We start from the raw sequence: 23446 nt of genomic DNA, 5'->3' as shown, positions 1-23446 counted from the left end.
ATCTTGCGAAGCAGAATACCACCCACTCCCGGCAGCTAATAGATATCTGGGCAAACAAAGTAACGTACACGCAGGCATGACAAGACAAAATGCAATGGCTGCGTCATTTACAAATTCAGTTACAAACTCTCTCCTCTCTGCCCTAGATTCTAGTTTTTAAATTCCTTGAATTCCAAGCGTTTGTGAAAAGCTTTGAACGTGACAACTGGAGATGTTTTTCCACATTAAATCACCTGAAAAATTCTACTGCATTCAATTATTGAATTTCATGCCCACTTAATTTTTCTTTCTTTAATTTTTTATGTTAAAGATAGGAAATTCAAACTGCTTTTACAAAGCTAACAGAAATAATAGCTGTTCCAACAATTATTATTCCTGACAAATTCAGCCCACTGAATCTGCACCAACAGTCAACTACCCATTTTACTTTTCCATACACTAACTCGTTTGATTTTCCCCACTTTTCTATCAAATGTCCCAGGCTTCATTCATCTCCCCATGAGTGTCAATTTACAGTGCCCGATTAACCTACCACCCCACATTTTTTTGGAATGCCTGAGGAAACAGGAACATACGGTCGAAGCCCAAGCAGTCACGGAGAGAATGCAAAAATCCCACAATGACAGTACCAGAGGCCAGGATCAACCCAGGTCATTGGCGTTCCGAGGTACCTGCACTATTGGACCACTCAACTTAACACTAGTGTTATTCAGTTTCTCTGGAGCAGATGGTGAAAGCTTTGCCAACCCAAAGGCTAAAGAAACTATTTTCTTATTCATTAGTGAATTTTGATTAAGTATATAAACAGAATTGATTTGGAATAACTTCTCGAGAACACTTTCAGAATGTTCTGCAGCCATTGCCTCTGACTGCACTCTCCCAAGGAACCATCAATAATAAATGGAGTAATCAGTTACAAAGCAAGATTTTTTCCCCAGTCGACTCATGCACAATCTGGGTGCTCCTCTGTCTCCTTTGCAGAAATTCATTCTTAAGCCTCTGATGCAGCTACCAACCCCCCACATACTCTCCATAATGTTCTTTACTCTGAATAGTTAAAACTTGATTGGTCAACACTGGGAAATTGTAACACTGCTAATAAATACACCCAAAACCTACTTTCATTTTTCCATTCCATTTCCAGCCTTTTTCTCTCCATTTCTTGCTCTAATTCAATCTGACGCCTTTCTTCAATTTGCCTTTCCAATTCCAGCTGTTGTTGATGCTGTAGTTCGGCCAACAAAACTTTATACTTGCTTTGACAGTGGAATCTTTTATAGTCTGAGGAATAAACAGTGAGGTAAATTTGGCCAATTTAATTACACAGTTTCGCAAGTCAATTATTTTTATTAACATAAAAGTAAAAATCAACAAGAATTATTTGCAGGAGCAGAGAGAAGATCCAACTTTTAACAGGTCCCTTGTATGACTAAACAATGAACCATTTATGTAGAATATTGTTACAGCAACAAACCACTTGCTCAAACCACTGAATCTGTTATTTATGCTCCACTCGAGTATTTTTTCATCCATCCTAAATTTTGGGAAAAGGTGGAAGAACTCATGCTCTGTTTAGGACATAGAACATTGCAGCACAGTACAGGCCCTTCAGCCCACAACCTTTTTTTCAAATAAAAAAAAATTAGACATACAACATGGTAACCAGGCCCTTCCAGCCCATGAGCTGTGCCACCCAATTAACCTACAACACCTGTATGTTTTGAAGGGTTGGTGGAAACTGGAGCAATCGGAGGCTGGGAGAGTGAACAAACTCCTTACAGGTAGTGCTGGATTTGAACCTGGGTCAATAGTGGGGTATTAACATTATGCTCCTTAGAGACTGCTCGGACCCATTTTAAACATTTCCCACTTAATCATCTTCAATCTTTAACCAAAGTGGCTTAAACTTGGTCCCTTCAATATTTAACATCATTGCTTCTGAAAAATGACGACAACCAGAGGTGCAAAAACTGCTAAAAGTGGTAAAGAGGAGACAGCACCTCTGACCACAGACTTCGTTTCAGACATGTTGAAAAAGCAAGCACAGGCAATAGATAACACAAGAAATAACTGCAGCAGTGAAATAAAGCCAATGAGAAATTGACTCTAAGCTTGAAACACTCCTACAATCAATTTCAGCAATTGTGGATCACTTGGAAACTGCGGAAGTTGGTTTGGTGTGTTAATGACTTCATAGATAAATTAGAAACTCAATGTGAAGTATTGTCTGCCAGAAACTCCAAGTTAGACTCGAAGTTGTTTGTTTTGGTGAACAGGGGCTTATGCCAAAACGTTCGGATCTTGGGCTTAAAGGAAGATAGTGAGGAAGGAAAGTTAACTAATTTTTTTACTTGTGGAAGTGTTTGGAAGAAAGTTTTTTGCTACTAAGCCCAAACTCAACAGAGCACACTGGTCTCTGGTTCCCAAGCCAACTTTGGAACATCGTTCACTTTCGGAATTTTTTTGTTTTCATTACTACCAAGAGACGAATTGTGTTATTTGTGAAGCTCATCGGAATAGAAATTTGAACCATCAGGATCAATAAATTAGTATCGTTGAATATTTCTGCTTTGAAGTTATGGAGATGCAGAAAGAATATAGAGATCTTATAACTTAATTATATAATAAAGAATTTAGACCTTTTTTGTTGTATCCAGCCCATCTGCAGATCACCTTGGAAGATGCCCAGAAGAAATTTTTGAATTCAGTGGATGAAGCTTGTAAAGTTTTAGTTGACTCCATCTCAACTTCAAGTGTGTCTGAAGTTGTTCTCATCTTGAATGGGTTTTTTTTTTGTTTGGGAGAAGTCTGACTGGTCTTTTCTGGTGTTAAATGAAGGGTTAATTGACTTAATAATTATGTGTATTTAATTTTAATTTTGTGTATTTAGTTTATTTTGTTTTTCTTTGATGTTAAAAAATTTAAATAGATTCTATTAAAATTACTTTACTAATGTGGACAGTATTGACCTATTTTGATTATTCATTTATTAATATTGCAAGTGATATACTGTATGTAGTTCAGTATTTGACTGTGGGAAAGTAAATATGCACAATGAGTTTATTATATGACCACTGGAAAATGTGGTCAGCTGTCAAATAACATATATGCACTTAATCTATTTTAGGTTTGGAAAATTTTATAATAATCAGATCTATATTTTAGTGTTCATGTTACTGAGCTTGGAAAGTTAAATGTGGATTTTTATAGTTTAAGGAGTTTTTTCTAATTACTAATGATTTCATATTCTGAAGGTTTAAGGTTTAAATGTTTAGATGATGTTAACACATCTGCATATGCATTTTTTATTTTTGCTGATAGTGAGAACAGGATATATTTCTACTGTGCATGTACATATATTGTCTATCTTTACAGCTAACTGAAGTTTTTACTTTGGTTACAGTCCCTTTCTATCAAATACTTTGTTTGCAAAAAAATTTTTTTTAATATAAGGAGCTATATTAAGATTTACAATAGAAGTGCAAAGGTTAAAATGTATATTTTAGAGCTGGTTGCAAATTTGTCTTGCAACTTTCAGAGTTGAGAAGCTTGGGCTGGAGAAGTTTTTGATTGCTTTTTTTGGATTTGCAAGGTTATATTTGTTTCATAGTTTACATATTTTGTGTTACAGCATGGTTTCAAGATGACAGATCTTGGAATGGTGACAGATTCAGTTAGATCATTTTCATAGCAATAATTAACATTAATTAAGACACTAATTAAGCCTAATTAGGCTTGTATTGTGGAATATTCAGGGTATGAATGGTCCAATTAAATGCCATATGCCTTGCTCATATTAGGCATCTAAAGATTGCTTTTCTTCAAGAAACCTATATCATGAATTTTGATATGAGGAGAATTTTTTTTACCCAGAGAGTTGTGGATCTCTGGTTGCCACAGAAGGTAATGGGGGTGAATTCACTGGATCCACTGGATAGATTTAAGAGGGAGTTGGATAAGGCTCTTGTGGGCAGGGGAGTTAAGGGTTATGGGGATAAAGCTGGGATTGGCTATTGAAAGAGAAAGATCAGCTATGATCCGATAAATGGTGGTGCTGGCTCGGTGGGCCAATTGGCCTACTCCAGCACCTATTGTCTATTGATAGGCTCTTTTATAAATCACTTTAACAATCAAGTTAGTTATATTATTCTTTCAGGTAACATAATAAAGTGGTTGTTTTTGCTAATGTATATGCCCTTAACACTGATAAGCAAGTAATCTTTGAAATTTTTTTTCAGCCCTATCTGATTTAAGTCCATACTCACTGGAATTTCTAAGGGGTTGGAAACTTTAATTGTTGGCTAAATCCTGTTCTAGATCACTTCTTCTAAACCTGTTGCTCGAAGTAAATCTACAACTATAATTCGCTCTTTTTTAAAAAACATTTTGGTATTTCAGCTGTTTGGTATTTTTTATATCCTAGCAGCAGAGAATATTCTTTTTTTCCTCTAAATGTGCATTGTAACTATACTTGTATTGATTATTTTTTAATAGATAATCAATTGACCTCACCGACCAATTCATGAGAATATCAAGGAATAGTGATGTCTTATCATGCTTCTGTTATCTTGTATTTGAACTTTCCTGACATTGCTTTTACAAAGAAGCTCTGGCATTTTAATTCTACCTTACTCTCAGATAAAGATTTTTTTGAACTTTATGGAAGAGTAGATTCATTTTGTCTTTACTACAAATTCATCTCCAACAATTTCTAACCTGATTGTTTGGGTTACTATGAAAGTATATCTGAGAAAACAAATTATTTCTTATACAAATAATATAAGGAAGACGAATAAGGAAAAAATAAATTTAATCAGATTAAACAAATTGATTTACAGTATGCACAAGTTAAAAATGCCTATTTATACAAATGAAGAGTTGAACTTAAAACTAAATTTGATCTTTCTACATTGAACAGCAACTTTTGAGATGTAAGAGTCAGTTGTATATTCATAGTGAAAATCTGGCAAGCTTTTAGCTAGCCAATTGAAAGGAATGGCTGCTAAGAGACAAATTAATAAGATTTGGTTGAAGATGGTACACATATCATTCTAAAATTATGATACATCTACAGAATTCTATACCAGACAGTAAACTTCTGAATCTAATAATGATAGTACTTCAATGTCAGATTTTCTGGACTGCCTTAATTTGCCGAAACTTTCTCAGGATAAACATATGAGTCTGGAGGCACCCATATCTCAAGAGGAAATACTTTATGCAATTTCCTCTTTACAATCTGGTAAATCTCCAGGACCTGATGATACCCCGTGGAATTTTATAAATCCTTTTCCAAATTTCTTGTGTCCCAACTAAGATTTGTGCTTAATGACTCATTTAAACAAAGGAATCTTCTATCATCTTTTAATGAAGCTTGTATTTCTCTTACTTTGGGGGAAAAAAGGTTAAAATCCATTTGAATAGGTCTTATAGACCTATTTTTTACTTAATTGGCAATAGATTGGAGAATATTTTACCATTAATCATTTCTGAAGATCAAACCGGTTTTATTAAAAAAAAAAGTTATTCTTATTTTAATATACAGCGTTTATTGAATGCTTTACATTTATATCCTACTCCTGCCACTGAATATGTTCTCTCTTTGGATGCAGAGAAGACTTTTGATCTGGTGGAAGGGGTTATCTATTTGCGACTTTGGAAAAATTGAATTTTGGACCATGTTTTAATAAATGGATTGAATTATTATATTTATGTCCTACTGCCTCAATTCTTACTAATTTACAGCAATCAAAACATTTCAGTCTTCAAGGTTGTCCTTTAAGACCATTATTTTTTGACTTGGTATTAGAACCTCTAGCAGTTGCTTTTCATGAAAGTAGAGATTTTATAGGGATCCATAGGAATGGCATTGAACACAAAGTTTCCTTATATGCAGATGATCTTTTGCTTTTTGTCTTTAATCTAGATGTTTATTTACCAAGCATATTAGCTTTGCTTTCTCATATTAGTCAGTTTTCTGGGTATAAGTTGAATCTGCATAAAAGTGAACTTTTACCTTTAAATGGTTCTTTATCAAGATATTCTAATTTTCCTTTTAAGATTGTGAAGGATCAATTTACCTATCTTGGCATTACAATGAGTTAAAAACATCTTCTCAAGGAAAAAAATTCTACTTTATTTAATCAGGTCAAATTACTGCTATCAAGATGGTCACCTTTATCTATTTCCATGATTGGTCTTATCAATTCTATTAAGATAAACATTTTACCCAAGTTTTTGTATCTTTTCCAATCTATACCAATTTTCATTCCCAAATCCTTTTTTGACTCATTAGATTTGATGATATCTTCCTACATATGGCAATGAAAATATCCCTGCTTAAATAAAGCTCATCTTCAAAAAGCTAAAAGGAATGGTGGACTGGAATTTCCTAATTTTAGAATTTATTATTGAGCAGCCAATATATGTAACTTGTTCTTTTGTTACACTTCAATAATCTACTTGACTGCCCTCCATGGGTAGAATTGGAAGTGAATTTTACTAAAAGTACTTCTATCTTGGCAATTTTAGGGTCTTTTTTTTATCCTCTTCTTTATATAAATTAACTGATCATCTGATAATTAGACATAGTTTGAGAATATGGCACAATTTAGAAGGTTTTATTAGATTTCAGAGTTTTTCTCTTGCCAGCCATTCTTTGCAAGATATTGTCTTTAATAACTGGCATAGATTGGATATTAAATGTTTTAAAGACTTTTTTTTATTTGAAACAATTTTGCTTCCTCTGAGCAATTAGTGGTAAAATTTAATTTACCAAACATCATTTTTTTAAATATTTTGTTCCACCCAGATCCCTGACTTTCCTCAAATTCCCATGGCAAAGATTCTTACTATAGTTTTTGATTTACAACTTTCTCATATCTCTTACTTAATATCTCTTATTTATAACAATTTGCTTGATTTAAGGAAGGCCTCATTCGTTAAAATCAAGAACAATTGGGAACAGGATTTGAATCTTTCATTCTCAGATGAGGTGGGATTCTATTTGCAATCTGATTAATACGACCTCTTCTTGTGCACGACACTGTTGCAATTTAAAGTGGCCCATAGAGCACATAGGTCTAAAGCTAAATTGTCTCATTTTTATTTAGATTTAAATCCTCCAGGTGACAAATGTAAAATTGGTGAATTGGTTCATATGTTTTGGACTTGCACTAGTTTATAAAAAATTTTGAAAGATATCTTTCAAACATTATCGGTGATTCTCAAATTCAAATTAGAACTTTGCCCTTTAATTGCTCTATTCAGATTATTTCAAGAAGATGATTTATGGACTTGCATCATAACCTAAATAATTAGGGTTGTTCTGACATTTTGGTGCTGTGCTGTCCATCTCCAGGTTGTTGTCACTTGATTGCTGCGTTGTTAGCTTTTAACCTTGCTTAGTAGCAGTGGTTGAATTATAAGGGTATTTTTTAAAATTTTTTGAATTGTACATTACAATATATAACTGTACTGTTCAATTTTGCATAATGTAAACATCAAAAGAATAAAAACATTGCACTAACTGTTCCACCTACTGTATATGAACCTAATCAGCCACAATCTAATCCCTTCCTATTTCACACTCATAATCCTTTATTTTGTTTACATTCATGTGCCTATCTAAGAGTCTTTTGTCCCTACTGTACAATTTTCTTTGAAGATGCTTAGGAAGATTTTCAGGGAGCTTGTTTATGCTCCTACTTCATTGTTAGCAAATTGTCAGGAAATGATTCTGACTCTGGCTGGCCATTTCCCTCCATGGATGATGTCTACCATGCAGCTTCTCATTGTTTGTAGAAAATTTGCTCTGATCAAGCTGACACACATCTAGCATGTCCCTGCAGCTGCTCCCATCTGAACAGCTAGCATTCTATCACACTTCTACCTCACAGGTAGCAAGGCTTTGAGGGATCAGGGAGTGAACCACTTGTCATCTAGACTCTACCCTGCTCTTGTATCCTTGATATCACTACAGGTAGACTGATTAAAATTTCTGTTCAATGGTCACTTAGGCGTCGTTGTTAGCAACTTTATTTTTTTTTAAATTAATCTTGTGAATCCCAAGCTGCCTGATTACATCCAATTGGCCTACCAACCCCATGAGTTTTCACTTACTGATGATAATGTCAAGTTGAAAGAGAGTCTGGAATGGTTATTACTTACTGTTTCTGGAGCAAGTTGTCTGTTATTTGTCAACTCACAAATGGTTTCCAGAGGAATTCAGCTTTTGAATTTGGCACCAAGAAGAAAAATTAGATAACATAGATTTCAAATTTATGGGTCTGTGCTTGTTTTCCAGGTGCAAACAGGTCAAAGCACTTAAAGATTTATTCCAAAATCTGAACTGAAATATTGAATATAAAGGAAAGCAAATTGAGAATCTAATTTTAAGGCTTAACTCTGGGCTGCATTTCTGGTAAAGGGACTAAGATAGCAAAAAATGATCAATTCACAGAAGAGACTTGAAAAGATATATGATAGTGGGTTTTAAAATGAATTTCCTTAAGACAACTGGACCACATACTCTTAACTGTTCTAATAACATTAGGTTTGCTATTCATTAGTCGTTTCTTTGATCAGATTATACTATTATTAAAAATTTCAATAAAAGTAAATTCACCCCCAACAAGAATAGCAAATTTTTAAGATTGAAACTGGGATCCTTTTCTTACATTTCTGGATAATTAATGCAGCTTTTTCAAGTTTTTCAATGCACTTTGCTAGTTGATCCTGATGCCAGTATTTAAAGAACAGGCGCGATTTTCTGCACAAAATGGAAAAGAATCCTTAAACCTCATACAACACTAACTAGGTTCACAAACAGACAATTTGTTCACATAATCAGAATCGTCTTACAAGAATGATATATAAATCAAAATTATGATGGGAGAAAGATTTAAATATATAAATTCAGCAGGAAATATGGTCAAAATTGTGTCAAGAGAGTGTTACAAATACAGTTAATGCTAGATATCAAAAGGTTCAATATAATTTTCTTCATCATTTATATTATACTCCACATAAATTGAATGGACTCAATTCTAATTATTTGGATAAGTGTTTTCGATGTACCAAAGAAATAGGGACTTTTTTTTAAACATTCAGTATGGCCCTGTGAGAAAGTAGAATGATTTGAGTGTATTGTTAAGACAAATTATGAAGATAAAGGTACAAAAAGATCCAAGAATATTTTTACTTGGGAATATATATGAAAAAGATATAAAAATGAAATTGGATAAATATCAAGACTTTAAAAAAATGTAGCAATAGCGACTGCAAAGAAATGTATAGCGGTAACATGGAAAACTGAGAGTGTGGTACAATTAGTCAGATGGCATATTGAAATGCAAAATTGTATACCTTTAGAAAAAATTATATATAGTTTAAAGAATCAAATTGAAAACTTTTATAAAATTTGGGAATCATATGGATTTTATGAATAAAATTCCATCCACATCTTCCACCTTACCCACCCCTCTCAATTAGAAATTATAAAAAAGTTAATGAATATTATATATGTTAATAATATTATATATTTAGAACTAAATATTTTGGGAGGGGGTTGGGGAGAAAAATACTTTTTAAAATATCATTTTGTATGATTTATTATAATTACTCTATTATTGAATTTATATTTTGTATTGATGCAAATGATACATAATTTTTTCAAAAAAAGTGATATATAGTTTATTTAAAAAACTTCATTAATATCAGTTCAATAAGAAGAATGAGATTTTTAACACCAGAATTGGAGGAGTCAGGAGAAATCCTCAAAGTGCAAACTATTACCCAGTAAACCCTACATTCAAACTGCAATTTGTCTGTTGCGATTATCCCTACAATAAGACCAAGGGCTACCCTGTGTCAACTCTTCTAGCATTCTGCAACCCCAACATATTTGGACTTCCCATTCGATACCATTCAATCCTCATCATGTGATCTGACCAAGTTCAGAACAAAAGGCTTCATTATCTCATCAGAAGCCCTGCATGATCTCAGCCTAGCACAGACATGGTCTTGTTCTGCAGATTTCTGATTGACAGGTAAGACACTCTCTCAAGTAGGCAGGCTTTCTAATTAGATGAAAGAACATTTCAATAATTCTTGTATGTTCACATTCTCCAACCTCTAACCATTACACCCACTCCTTCCTCTCCCCCTCACTACTTCCTTGCCTCAAAACATTTAGCTCAATGCTTCCTTATTTATTAATATGTCAGAATATGAAGTTGGAAATAAAAAAATATTACCAAGTACTAGTTTAAAAGTTTGGAGACAATGAACATGAGCAAGTAGAGTTTAATGGAGGCCACCTCAATGGAGAGTGAAGGATAGAATACTGATAAAAGGCACTGAAATAATTGCACCTGGAAGATGTCAAAGAAATGACAGAGTCAGGAATGGATTCTAAATGAAAACTAAAAAAAAACCCAGGAAACGGATGGAACAAAACACAAGAACTCTGAACACCAGAAACCTGTACAACAGGAAATTCCACAGCTGGTGATAAAGTATCTGATACAACACAGGGGTATTCTTTGGATTAAACAATAAACAAGGTAGATTAAAGATCAAATGCCAGTAACTTTTAGATCATAATTGAGCTATAATTTATTTTTGTGGATTAGGACATTTTCAATTTAACTGAAATCTGAAGCAGGTAAAGCACTTGGTATCCATGTGATAAAGAACTAATAATATAGAATGCAAATTATGCAAATGTTTAGCCTGTGCTTTCAATACACTCAGTAAAGTTGCCTTTGAATTGCAACTTACCCAGACTTCCAGTCATTCAGGCCTGTAGTTTGAAGAATAGCAAGGCAACTGTGAGTTAAAGAGAAAACTTAATTATGCCATTAAGAATAAACACATTGTACACAAGGATAAGTTTCTAAAGATTATATAAACAAACAAAACCAGAAAATACTTGTCAATCAGACAGCAACTGTGGAAAGAAAACAAAGTTTATGTTTAAGGTTCCATCATCCTTCATTTCCATTTCAAAATGACACCTGCAGTTTTTTAAAACTTTATTTACATTGAATTAAACAGTTTTATGAAACTAAAGATGAGAGGTGTCTGAAAGAGAAGTTCCTACCAACATTGAATGTAACCAGTAATCTGTTTAAATAAAGAAGATAGCAGGAAATCTTGCCATTCTAGAGTAAAATTCCGTGTTTAATTACTCATTACTTATTACACTTGGAGGAGAGGAGAGTAGATTAATTAAAGCACTACTTCTTTTGAACAACAACTTAAAGTGTGTGGTAAAAACACAAGGCTGGAGAAACTCAGCAGGTCAAGCAGTAAATATGTAACCAACATTTTGGGCTGGAGGCCTTCATCAAGGTATGGAAAAATGTCAGCAGGCATCCCAACAAGATGCACGGGGAGGTGTGGTCGCAAAGGCTGGAGCTGATAGGTGGAGAGAGGGAGGGGACGACAGCGATCGAAGGGAGGAGAGTTGGCTCAGAATAGAGGGGGAAGGGAGGGGGGAGAACTTAAAGTGTGTGCTCACTTCTCAGAGATGAACTGGCAACTTGCTAACTCAATTGGGTTTCAGTCTCGATCACATTAAATCCTGCAATGATTAATAATTGGAAATTGTATCATGTTGGCATTTTACTTTTCTAATTTACATCTTTGGTATGTTTGTACATGCGATCACACTATTGCTTGGAGGAGGAAGAGCAAAGATATTATACACTGATTTTCTTGTAGGAGTCAATATAATGTTATTCATTTCTTAAATAACTATAGCTTCTTCAGTCATTTTCATGATTTCTTTATTGTCATGAAATGAAAACAGGTGTGATATTACAAGGACTTTGGCCGGCCATAAGCCAAAGATTTGCCATCAGCAGAAATTGCCTGGCGCCCCCTACAGTCAGAGAAAGTGAGACTCCCCTCCAGAGTCACTGAGTGTCCATGCACCCACACAGACTTCAGTCCAAACCATCAGCAACTGGAACTCCAGATCCAAACCTCCGACATGATCAGGAAGCCTTCAGCGTCCTCGGCACCTTCTCATATCCTGTACCCCTTTAGCTAGTCTCCAGCAGTCCTCAGCGTAATGTGAGTCTTTTGACCTCAGTCGCCAGTAGCTCACAACCTGCATGTGTTCCTCGCCTTGAGTCACCACCAGCCTGCGTTTTCTTCAGCTGCAGAGCCCCTCACTGGTCCTCCTCCTTGGTCACCATCCCATAGTGTAGCCTCCTCTGCTTCTCTCTCTTAAATGGGGTTGGGGGATGTGTTCTCCCTATTTCCTGATGCCCTGCGCCAGTCCTCTGCTTCCCTTGAGTTTGCAACCCCTCGAGGCTTCTGCTGAATAGCTGCCTTCTTGGGTCTAGACCCTGTGGTCACAGTATTTTAAAATAAACCATTATCAGGCCATTTAAAGCTTGTATGGGCTGAGTGTTGGAACTCTGTGGAGGAGCGCTGTGTCAGTTAACTGATTTGATCATTTTACTGATATCAGGCAACTCTTATCTGCTTGGATTCTGTACATATACTTCAGTTTCTCTTATCTTTATCAAAAGGCAGCTGTAGGAAATTCTTAAAATTAGAACATTTTAAATAAATATTTCCTGCAAGTAGAATCTTTATTTAAAATCAAGAATAGACAGGCTGCAAGCTGATTCTGAATGATTCATTTGACTCATCTTTAGTGGGGCCTCAGAAACTTTGTTGAAATGGGAGCAATAGGATGGGAAAAGAGCTAGGAGAATTCATCCGGCACAATTTATCCTTCAGCCTTAAATGACTCAAGACAATGGTACTATCATCGTTAACGGCATCAGGTTGCGTAAAGAACTGATTTGATATGTAATTATCATAAGTTTGTTGCACAAGTGCAATGTACATATGCTCCAAAATCTTGCTTGCTGCAGCTAAACATGTAAGATATACTAAGTACAGTACTGTACATTAAGTAATCCCAGTAGAGAAAGAGATAGTTAATATAAAGGATGGACATAAGTACATGTTCAGTTGTAACGTATGCGCTACATGAAGAATGGTGTAAGAACGACACACATACAGTCGAGTTGAGGTCGAAGACTGATTTATTGCACTGCCAGCTCTGTTTATATTCACTCCCTGCCTCTGATGACAGGAGTGACATTATTACAGCGCAGGCCTCCGACTGGCCGGCATTCTCACTGCGTGGAAGGTCACATGGGGCGAAGGCCATTGGTCCCTGCGGGGCCCTCGCTATTGCTGCGTTTGCCAGCCATTTTGAGAGCCGGGTCCCAACTCTGTTTGCGGGCTGTTACACAGTTAGTTATTACAAGAAAAAAAAAGGTATTTCAAAAGCAAATTAGAAAAAGAAAATATATCTGGCAGAGAGATAACATTGTTCAGCAGTAGTATGGTTCACAAATGCTCAGCTGCATCAACTTTTTTTGCATTTGTTAACATGATACATAGAGTGCTGCACAAACACTTGCATACAAATGCTTGTGCATGCTTGCAGACACTTACATGAACTCTCACTCACTCAAAACAGAGAATGTGAAGAAATTTGACCATGGTGTTGGTTAAGTCAGGACTATCCCATTAAAACCGACTTAGCCAGGAGTAAATCAAATTTGTGGTGGTTTTCATGTCAAATCACAATTAGGAAATTTAATGTGACCTTTACAACTGCAACTGATTTCCACATCAGGGATTGGACAACACGCTCATAAACATACAATGCTGCTCTGGGATACCTGCAGGCATGTGAGAAACTTAACCAAATCACCACACATCTCTTCAACCCAAATAGCAAGAAACCTTGCACTACTCCATCACCTTCTGAGCTCTCACTTGCCCTGACCCCTGGTAAGAGCCACACAGCATGAAAGCAAACTGCACAGTCCCCACGTCCTCATTAATCCCATATAGCCTTCTATATCTAGGTGATTCAAGTGCTCATGTAAACCCTCCTTGAATGGTGCCAGCCACTCTGCTTCCACATCTCTCTAAGACATTCCATATACTTGCCATTCCTTTTGATTATAATTTAGTTTTGTTTTACCTTTCCTTGGTAAGTGGTACATTTGGGGTAATAAGCAATATTCCGTATCTGTGAATAAAATAAACCAATCAGCAGGGTCCATACATCAAAGTTCTTGAACCTCATCTGCATGCTCCTTTATATATATATTTTTTGAACTGTAATATTACAAATAAAATTATAAAAATTCTAATCAGAAAATTTCCTTTAATCAGTAATGGAAATAGAAGAAAAGTTTTGAGTTCAATTCACTGCATTGCTTTCACATCGTTCTGACATCCAAAATTCAGTAAACGGAATACAATAAAAGTTCTAAAATCCAAACTGTTCAGGGATTGGGTTGATCCGGAATTTTGTAATTTCTAGATTCTTTGGCAGCATTTTTAAAATTCAAATTTAAGGAAAATAAAGAGATGAACAGGTAAATGGTGATTGTATTTTATGTGAAGAAAAATGTCGTTAATAATCTACGTACAAAAAAACAAATAGATATTTATTTGTTCATTTCCGCAACTTCAGATTTATTGTCGGAGAACATTGTTAGAGTAATGAAAATGCAATTAGTGTGTTGCATCCAGGAAAGATCCTCTGAGATAGTGAATCCCAAGAATTTAAATTTGCTCACCCTCTCCATCTCTGATCTCTGACTTCTCTGCATCCGTGGCTCCCGGTAAATTTAAAAAGTTTGAGGGATTTTGAGAAGACTGGATTCTGGGTGGTCTGGATTTCTGGCATCCAAATTTTTGGACTTTAATTGTATTAATAATATGCAATTCTTCTTTATCTGTTTTTATTTGCCTTCATTTTACTTGTTGTAGCAACCTTCAATTAACACATCATCAGATTGAAATCATATTCTCACCTACAGAGCCTCCATAGCCTGAACAATATTTGAATCCTCTCTCATCCTTCAGTCCACAACTTTATCCTCTTGAGGATCTCCTTGGCTGCAATATTAACTGCACTGATCCTACAAATGCTGTCAACCTCTTCTTGACTTCTTGCCTGTAAACCTTTTTTTGATTATGCCTTCAATAATTTCTTTCAAATTCAGCACCATTTATTTCTCTCATTTTTGCACACAATATTTAGTAAAATTGATTGCAAAAATTCTACCTTTTTACAAATTCCTCGAAGAATGGTCTCCAAGAATATCCATCTTTGCGAATTCGAGTAGTTTCCAATAATCCATTATATCGCAGCTGAAATAAGTTGGAATCAATGATGTGTGTGAGATACAAAAATCACTGGACAGTATAAACATTACAATAAAGTCACAAGGGTGGCCTCATCTTAATAGTTCACTTTTTTTTCTATCCATCAGTGTGAAGATGGCATCCAAGTCTTCTGCAAGAATCAACAGTGAATACAGAATTTTCTCCAGAATTTCCTCCAATTGATCATTCCAAAATACAGTAAAATCCCTGTTATCTGGGACCTACGGGGATCAGTAAATACCAGATAAGCAAGTTTTCCAGTTGCTTGAGACTCACTCTTGCAATGCCTAAATAATAGACCTGCATTAAAAATAAACAGCTTAAAAGACAAAAAATACTATATTTACACTGAACAAGCTTTACTTGCTTGAATATATAAATCTAAAGGAATTTTACTGTATTTTCAGTCACTTTCTTTGAAAACATTTAACTGTTGCTACATCTGCAGGTTCCTCCCCACCCACGGATCCACCCAAAAGACGAACAATAACTTTATAGATAAGTAATCCTCTCAAGTTTACAGATAAAAACTTACTAATATATATAATATACTAATAAAGATAGTCTCTTACTAAGCAGGGATAAGGAGACACTTTAAGAGAATCATCCCAATGGCGAGTGGCATCAACCAGCCCTTCATCTGGGGCAATGCCATTTTATTCAAACAAAACTTTATTCAACAGCTGCTACAAGCAAAGCATAACTAAGTCACTCCACTGGCTGAATATTTGCTCCCATCTTCATCAAAAGTTTACGTATTACTTCAGAGAACATTTACAATTTTAAGTTTTCACTCAATTTTAAAATTTATTCTTACTTAAATAAAAATATTTCCTTGATTTTTTTTTGCCGATTGCTTGATAACAGGGGTTTATTGTATTCATTTTATAAAGAGAGTGAAGGCTGAGATTTGGACGGAAAGCTACATAGCTGCTTTACTACTGCAAATGAAGAATAAGATTTTTCTTTACATTTCTAATTCCACATTTTATTATTGGTAAAAGTTGATGCACAAAATAATTCAGATCCCTCTGCCCCACTTTGTGAACAAATTTGAGTCTATAACCTGGTCATGATACATTGAGATTTTTAAGCCCATCCTAGGTTATCATTGCAGCAGTTCCTCAGGTGAAGTCTGAGGCCCAAGATGTAAGAATTGGGGATACACAATTTCTTTTGCTTTTCTTCATCAAATGTATCAGTCCATATCTGCACACATCATGGCCTAGGCAATGTTAAGAAATGAGCTGATAAGTGGCAAGAAACATTCACATCACAGATGTGCCATCAAGGACCAGTTCCAACAAGATTGTGGCTAACCATTTACTTTTGACAACACCATGAGCCTACTGTCAAGTTCTGGAAGTCTACACTGACTAGAAAATCAAATGACCCAACATCAAATGATTAAAAATAATAAGAGAAGATTGAAGACTTAGAGAAATGATCAAGCTGCAGTATAACTGCAGGTAGGCAGAGATAGACTGAATGGCTACTTTTAATTTTTCCTCTCAAACACATTTTCCTGCCCACACTCCCATAACCTTTGACACCCTTACTAATCAATAATACATGAACCATTGGTGTAAATTTACTCAATGACTTGGCCTCCTCAGTCATCTGTGGCCACTCCCTGGCTCAAGAAATTCCTCTCTATCTCAGTTCTAAAGTGATATCCTTTTCTTCTGAGGCTGTGCCCCGACCCTTGGAGAGGATGTATCCAGTAAGAAATCCACTCTATCCAGGCCTTTCAATATTCTGCAGGTTTCAGTGAGATTCCCTCCCATATCCTTTGAAACTCCAGTGTATACAAGATCAGAGCTATTAAGTTAACTCACTCATCTCTGGGATCATTCTCACTAACCTCTCTGCACCCTCTGCAACACCAGCACATCTTAAAACTGGTGGAAAGTATGCAGAATTTCATGTTTCACTCAATCATTTTGGGTTTACCTTCATAATCTAACCTAATCTTAATTTGCAATTTACTAAAATGAATGCAAAACTGGAAGACTCACCTGATCCATGAAAACTTTGCTGTCCAGCTGATCAGACAGTTTATTGTTATTTGGTTTCACACATCGAATGAAATGTGGATTTGCTGAAAACATCTTCTCCATCAGCACGGCCAAAGAATGCTTGAAAATAAAAATTGAAGAGAGTGTTCATGACAGTGTTACATTTCAGTGTTATGAGCCCAGAGGACCCATAAACCCAGCAGCAATAGATATTCACCAAGACAAATGGTTACTTAAAAATTGCTTTTAATTATCTTTAAACATGAAAACAGAATCACACTTTAACTTAACACTATTGACTTAACTAACTTTACTTAACCCCCTTCTAATTCTAAGTGCACAAGTTCTCACTTCTCATTCCTCCAAATTCACTGGTTGCAGGCAATTCTTATACTGTGCACAGAATTTAACATTTATAAAGTTCACCAGGCTTTGGTGCTTGAAAGGTAAATGGTTACCACTCAGGAAGGTTCTTGTCAGTTTTCAGAGAGAGATTTGTTGTTCTAGGACACCCACAACTGATTCCTTTTTAATCAGCTACTCCAGTGTCTTGCTGAAGAAACTTGCCCCCTTCAGGGTTCTCCAGATGATGACCTATTTCTTTCAGGTCACCACAGAGTTCCTTCTTGTTTCACTTATTCCATGTGACACATTAGACAGCCAGTCCTCTCCTCTTGCATGAACCACAAGGGCTTTGACCAGGCAGAATCAAGCACTTACAACCAGTCTTCCAAATGGGGTTTCTAGCTTATCCAGTTCCAGTCCCAGCTGCTGGTGCTGGCTGCCACACTGTAGAAGTGATCTCTGTGTGTGTGTCTCTCGCTCTCTTTCTCTCTCTGTGAGACAAAAAGCCTGTTTGACGTTCTCTGCTTGCCAAACCACATGACCCTCTTAGAACAGCTCCAGGCAATCTGCAGCTCTGACAAGATCTTTCATCTGTTGCTTTTTTTGAAAACAACAATCCATTAGTGAAGTCTCTTGGGCACTCTCCAAAGCTCTTGCAAAGGATGTGGGGCCGATATGTCTAGCATTAGCAGAGCTCCAGTATTTAAAATAAGATCTGTTTTAAAGTGTTTTTATGTGGCCTACAACTAACAAACCTTTCCCAATTTATCTTGCAAAAACATATCTATATACTCTGTCTCATCGGGAAAACACTGGGTTTAAACTTACAAAATACCCACTGCAAGACAATTAAACAGACAGCATAAAAACATAATTAACAGGAAAGGAAATTTAAGTAGTGAAACATGAAAGTGTGTGGATGTGGTGATTGTAGTAAAAACAGAAATGCTGGAGGAATTCAGCTGGTCTCGGTAGACAGGTGTTTGAATAAAATACTGGGGAGAGAAAGAACGAAGAATGGGGAGAGGGGAATACAGACCAATAGACAAAAGGCATTAATTGCATATAATGAGAGGAGAGTTAAGAATTGATTTTGGCTCTGAAAAGAGAGGGAAAAGGGAAGAGAGAGACAGACTTGGAGGTAAGGCAATGGGGGAAGAAGATGGTGGGGGGGGGTTGGTTTAAGCAGCACAAGTTAAATTTATTGGAGTATTGAGGGCAATTCTGGTCACCCCTCTACAGGTGAATGCCATTAAGCTGGATAGGGTGCAGAAAAGACTCACGAGGATGCCACTGGGACTAGTGAGCTTGAATTACAGAGAGAGGCTGAATAGCATGGAACTTTTTTCTCTGGACCATAGGAGGCTGATGGGTGACCGGATGGAAGCATACAAATTCATGAAAGGTATAGATAAGGTGAATGGCCAGTAATTTTCCAAGCATTGGCAAGTCCAAAAGAAAGAGCCACAGGTTTAACACAAGAGAAAAATTTAAAAAGGACCCAAGAGGCAACTCTTCACAAAAAGTATGGTGGGTATCTAGAATGAGCTGTCAAAGGAAGATGTGGGAGGTGGGTACTATTACATCCCTTAAAGACATTTAGACAGGTACTGGTACTTGGATAGGAAACCTGCGAGGGATCTAGGCCAAATTCAGGCAAATGGGATGAGCTTGGATGGACAATCTGATTGCGATGGATCACTTGGGCCAAAGACCTGTTGTATAACTTCATGGTTCTACAGAAGGGGATTTTCTAGTTGACAGAGCTGAAGCATGATCCTAACTGCAATGAGATTTCCCAGGATCAATCCATTGGCAAGTGCTGTTACGTTTGACAAAGTAAACATACTTACAAGTGACATGAAATAAATCAACAAATTTAAAGTTGACTCTTCCACTACCAGTTAGCCATAGAATATGTCTCATATTAGTCCACTAACTTGCTTGGTGTGTAGTGAGCTTGTGCATTGCTGCACAGATGGTGCCTGAGCAGAACAAGGTCTTGTAACTTGATGCACATTTGTTTGAAATTAATCCTATCATTCACATGTAAAGAAGACATTTTATTCAGTTGCTCACAAAAATGCCTGGTTGACCCTAACATGTTTCATTTTTAAACTGTTCAACTGATTTTGGCTGTTTCCAATTCTTTTTCATGCTGACTTTCCCCCTCATCCCCCCCAAAAAAATCACTTGTATCAGTGATCAAATCATGCAATTCTGGATTTTAAGAGAATCAAGGGAGAAGAGGATCGTGCAAGAAAATGAAACAGAGGCAGATAATCAGGCAAGAACTCAGTGAATGATAGACCTGCCCCTATCTCTTATGAGCTATGTATACAAAATATGATTCTGGAAAATTCCACGATTATGATTAAAAAAAATTTATTATTCAAAATAATCCAATAGTTCGAGTGGAATATTTACAATTTTTTTGTGCTGACCAATAAATATGTTATTAGAACAAACCCAGATACCAAGCGCATGACCAGGAAAAAAGGGGATAGAAAAGAGAATAAACAATGGACACCGGATGCCAACAGAGATGCAGAACAGAAAGTGAGATCAAAGGTCTTCAATTCAACTTCATTCACAAACCAGAGTGGAGCAAGAATTAAGTTTTCCATCTGAGCCTTACTTCAGCAGAGATCTCAGAGCCACTGACTGTGCCTGGGACCAAAGCAACAAGTTGCTTTATTGTTTAAAAAGGTGTTACATAGTTATGTGTTGTGTATTGGCCTATATGTTGTGTGGTTTTATGTTAAAAAGTGACAGTTTGCCTTTAAGAGCCAAGGTGAGGGTGGACTGCTGAGAGAGTGGAAATCGGACTGAGCATGTGCAGAAAATGATCTAAAAATTCCAGACTTGGACGATAAACCACCAATGGATGGTGCTGTGGGGTGGAAGAAGGCCCAGAGTACGAGTCTGGAGGACAGTTTAGAATGTTGGGATTTCAAAAAGGACGAACATTCCGAAGGCAGCCAGAAAGTTCCGGACCAAGCCATTGTTCCTCTCTCTGCAAGCAACACAAGACAACTTTGAATTTTCTGCTCTCTCTCTCTCTCTCTCTCTCACAAAGATCTTTTGGCTTCAGTTTACCAAACAAACTGAATTTTGTTTATGATCTTTGCTTCGATTGAGATCGAAGTTTTGTGAGTCTTGTGTGTTTTGTGTCTTTAAGTTTTTCTGTGGGCTGGTTGGAAATATGACTTGGACTTTAAATTGTTCATCTTTACCCCTGTGTAATATGCCTTCTTTGTGGTTGCTGGTTTGATCTTGTAACAAAAGGCAACTCTAAACTGCAACTTCCTTGAAACTTAATTACCATGCCACAATTTCTGGCTGACTATAATATTCACAAACCACATGCTGCAATTGATATTTTGATAAAAGACTGGGTGAAGAAGGCTTCACTTTGAGAAGACAGATTGACAAGACTTAATTATTCAAGAAATCCAATGTTTGAACACCATTTTCCCTTTCTCTTAACCTGCCTACATCTCTGCAGATGTGCTCTCCTCATAACTTAGTTTATCAATTCAATATTGGCACCAAACTTGCTGATGAGTGTGGTGCTGTTGTTTCTTGGTGAACACTGCAGAGACAGAACACACACTCTTTGAATCTCTCCCTATAAAAACTCCCAGATAGGTATTGACCTCATTTCCACACAAAATATTCCCTTTTCAGACTCCAGCCTTGCACTCACAACCAAATCCAGTAATTTTTTTCATTCTTTCCAAAATTCGCAAGCAGGATTATCCCAATAGTACCATGTCAAGTCTGTTCCAGTCCCAAATACATTTCTTTGCTTGGCTCTGTTCTTTCTCCCCTTGTATAGTCCTTTCCTGCATGGACCCATGGCACTTCTCGTATCCTTCCACCACTTTTGAGTTTTGCGCTTCCTGGTTCCATTTGCACCACTGCTATCCAACTCAGCTACATCTCTGAGTGGGTTATTTCATAGGTCTAACAAGTCCCCTTCCATGACAATCCTCTTTTGACTGGGAGAACATCTCTTATACCAAACAATTCCTTGAATTCCATTCACTTGTTTTAAATTATAGGTGTTGAAAAGAAAACTGGTATGTTATTCTATGTTTGTCATTTTTGCTGAAACTTGGAACAAACTTTGTTTCAATTCATCTCAGTTCCCCTCATTTATTATTTTCCAATTAAGAGTGACCCACTCTTATATTCCCTACCCCTACCCCCAGTCCACACAGGGTCTCTCTCATCATTCTCCCCTACCTGGTTTTGTCTGCCCATCATCTACATACCTTTTTATCTGGGTCTCTTCTTTTGGTTCACTTTTACTATCCCTGTTCCATCTTTGACACCCTTCCATTATATGCTTCACCCATCACTTATCAACCTCTCTCACAAACCTTCCCCCTCCTCTTCCTTGCCCCACTTCTTCTGCCTATTTTTTTCCTTGTGCTTCCACCATTCACCTACCAGCCCCTGCTTCAGCATTTCCTCCTCCTCTCTCCCACCTGACTCCACCTGCCCATCATCTCCCCCCACCCTCTCCAATCTGGTTCCACCCACCAGCCTCGACCTCACCCCTTCCCTTTATGTGCTGCTCAGTCCTAACGCAACCTCTGGATCTGAAACATTGACCATGGTTTTGCTCTATAGATGGTACTTGATCCCTTGAGGAAACCCATGCAGTCATGAGGAGAATGTACAAACTCCTTACAGACAGTGCGGGATTCAAACCGTGGTCCTGATCGCTGGCGCTGTAAGGTGTTGCGCTAACCGCTACATCAACCTCGTCGCCCTTCTTGCTCTTCAAATTTAAACAATACTTGGATACATACTTGAAGAGTTGGGAACTGTTAAGCTATGGACCTTGTCTCAAATTAAATGGGGGAATTCCTTAATTGGCAGAGACATGTTGAGCCAAATGGCCTCTTCCATTCATAAGTTTTCTATGATTCTAGCTACTTTGAGACACTAAAGGTTCCTTCTTATCAAATGCTAATTGATACCCAAATTAGATTTTGGTCAAGGCTACCATTGCTTTTGGACTCAATTTAAACGAGTTGCAGAATGATGCTTCTTTCTTTTTTAATCTTTTTATTAATTTTCCACAAAAAGAAAAAAAATAAAATACAGAAAACATGAAAAATTAATGTATATTGTCCTTGAATATAACAATCAAGTACTTTCAAATTAATTCAAAATTTCTATACATTGACAGCTACATTGAGTAAGGAAATAAAAACAATGGATAAAACAAAAAAATCAAACTCAGATGCTAAAATACAAAAACATCTGTCATCCATTCTGAAAGAAATTTCAAAAAAGTAGAAAAGAGATTCTTCCAGAGTAAACACAATGCACTTGGAGAAAAAAAAAACAAACGAACAAACTGGAAGTGGTTCAGTTTTGTTTATTAGTTTGAGTCATACGAAAATATTGAATAAATGATCACCAGGTTTTTTCCAAAGTTAAAGGTAGTTTCAAATGTCCATTGAAGTAAAGTCGGTGGATTGCAATCTTTCCATTTGAGTAATAAAGCTCTCCTTGCCATCAATGTTGAAAAGGCTACTATTCTTTGGTCTGAACTAGGTGCAAAGCCTGATCCCAAAAATAGCTGCAAGTTTGGCTGTAAATCTAGGTTCAACATTTTTTAGGTAAAGTTTCAAAAAACACCTTGCCAAAAATGATCTAACTTTGTACAGGACCAAAACATACAAGTCAAAGTGGACTCTTCATATTTACACCTATCACAAAATAGAAGTTATATTTAGAAGAATACTGGCCCATCTGTCCTTAGACATGTGTGCTCTATGCTCTACCTGGAACTGAATCAAAGAGTGACGGGCAAAAATTGAACAAATATTGACAAGTCG

At 36.5% G+C, this 23446-nt stretch overlaps 1 protein-coding gene across 3 annotated transcripts in view; it reads right to left on the bottom strand.

Moving 5' to 3' along the window:
- LOC138757217 (myosin-IIIa) overlaps window positions 1-23446 on the bottom strand; it is a 171964-nt gene that overhangs the window by 33523 nt on the left and 114995 nt on the right. For all 3 annotated transcript variants that reach the window (XM_069924200.1, XM_069924198.1, XM_069924199.1), the window contains exons 18-23: window positions 17241-17360; window positions 15122-15207; window positions 14027-14074; window positions 10783-10830; window positions 8679-8770; window positions 1120-1281 (exon numbers count right to left, since the gene is read on the bottom strand). In XM_069924200.1, the coding sequence (XP_069780301.1) occupies window positions 1120-1281; window positions 8679-8770; window positions 10783-10830; window positions 14027-14074; window positions 15122-15207; window positions 17241-17360 (556 nt within the window). The remainder of the gene's footprint in view (window positions 1-1119; window positions 1282-8678; window positions 8771-10782; window positions 10831-14026; window positions 14075-15121; window positions 15208-17240; window positions 17361-23446) is intronic.

The sequence above is a fragment of the Narcine bancroftii genome, chromosome 3 (assembly GCF_036971445.1).
Source record: "Narcine bancroftii isolate sNarBan1 chromosome 3, sNarBan1.hap1, whole genome shotgun sequence".
NCBI lineage: Eukaryota > Metazoa > Chordata > Chondrichthyes > Torpediniformes > Narcinidae > Narcine > Narcine bancroftii.
The sequence above is the reverse complement of the archived record's forward strand: the minus strand, read 5'-3'. Positions and strand labels throughout refer to the sequence as shown.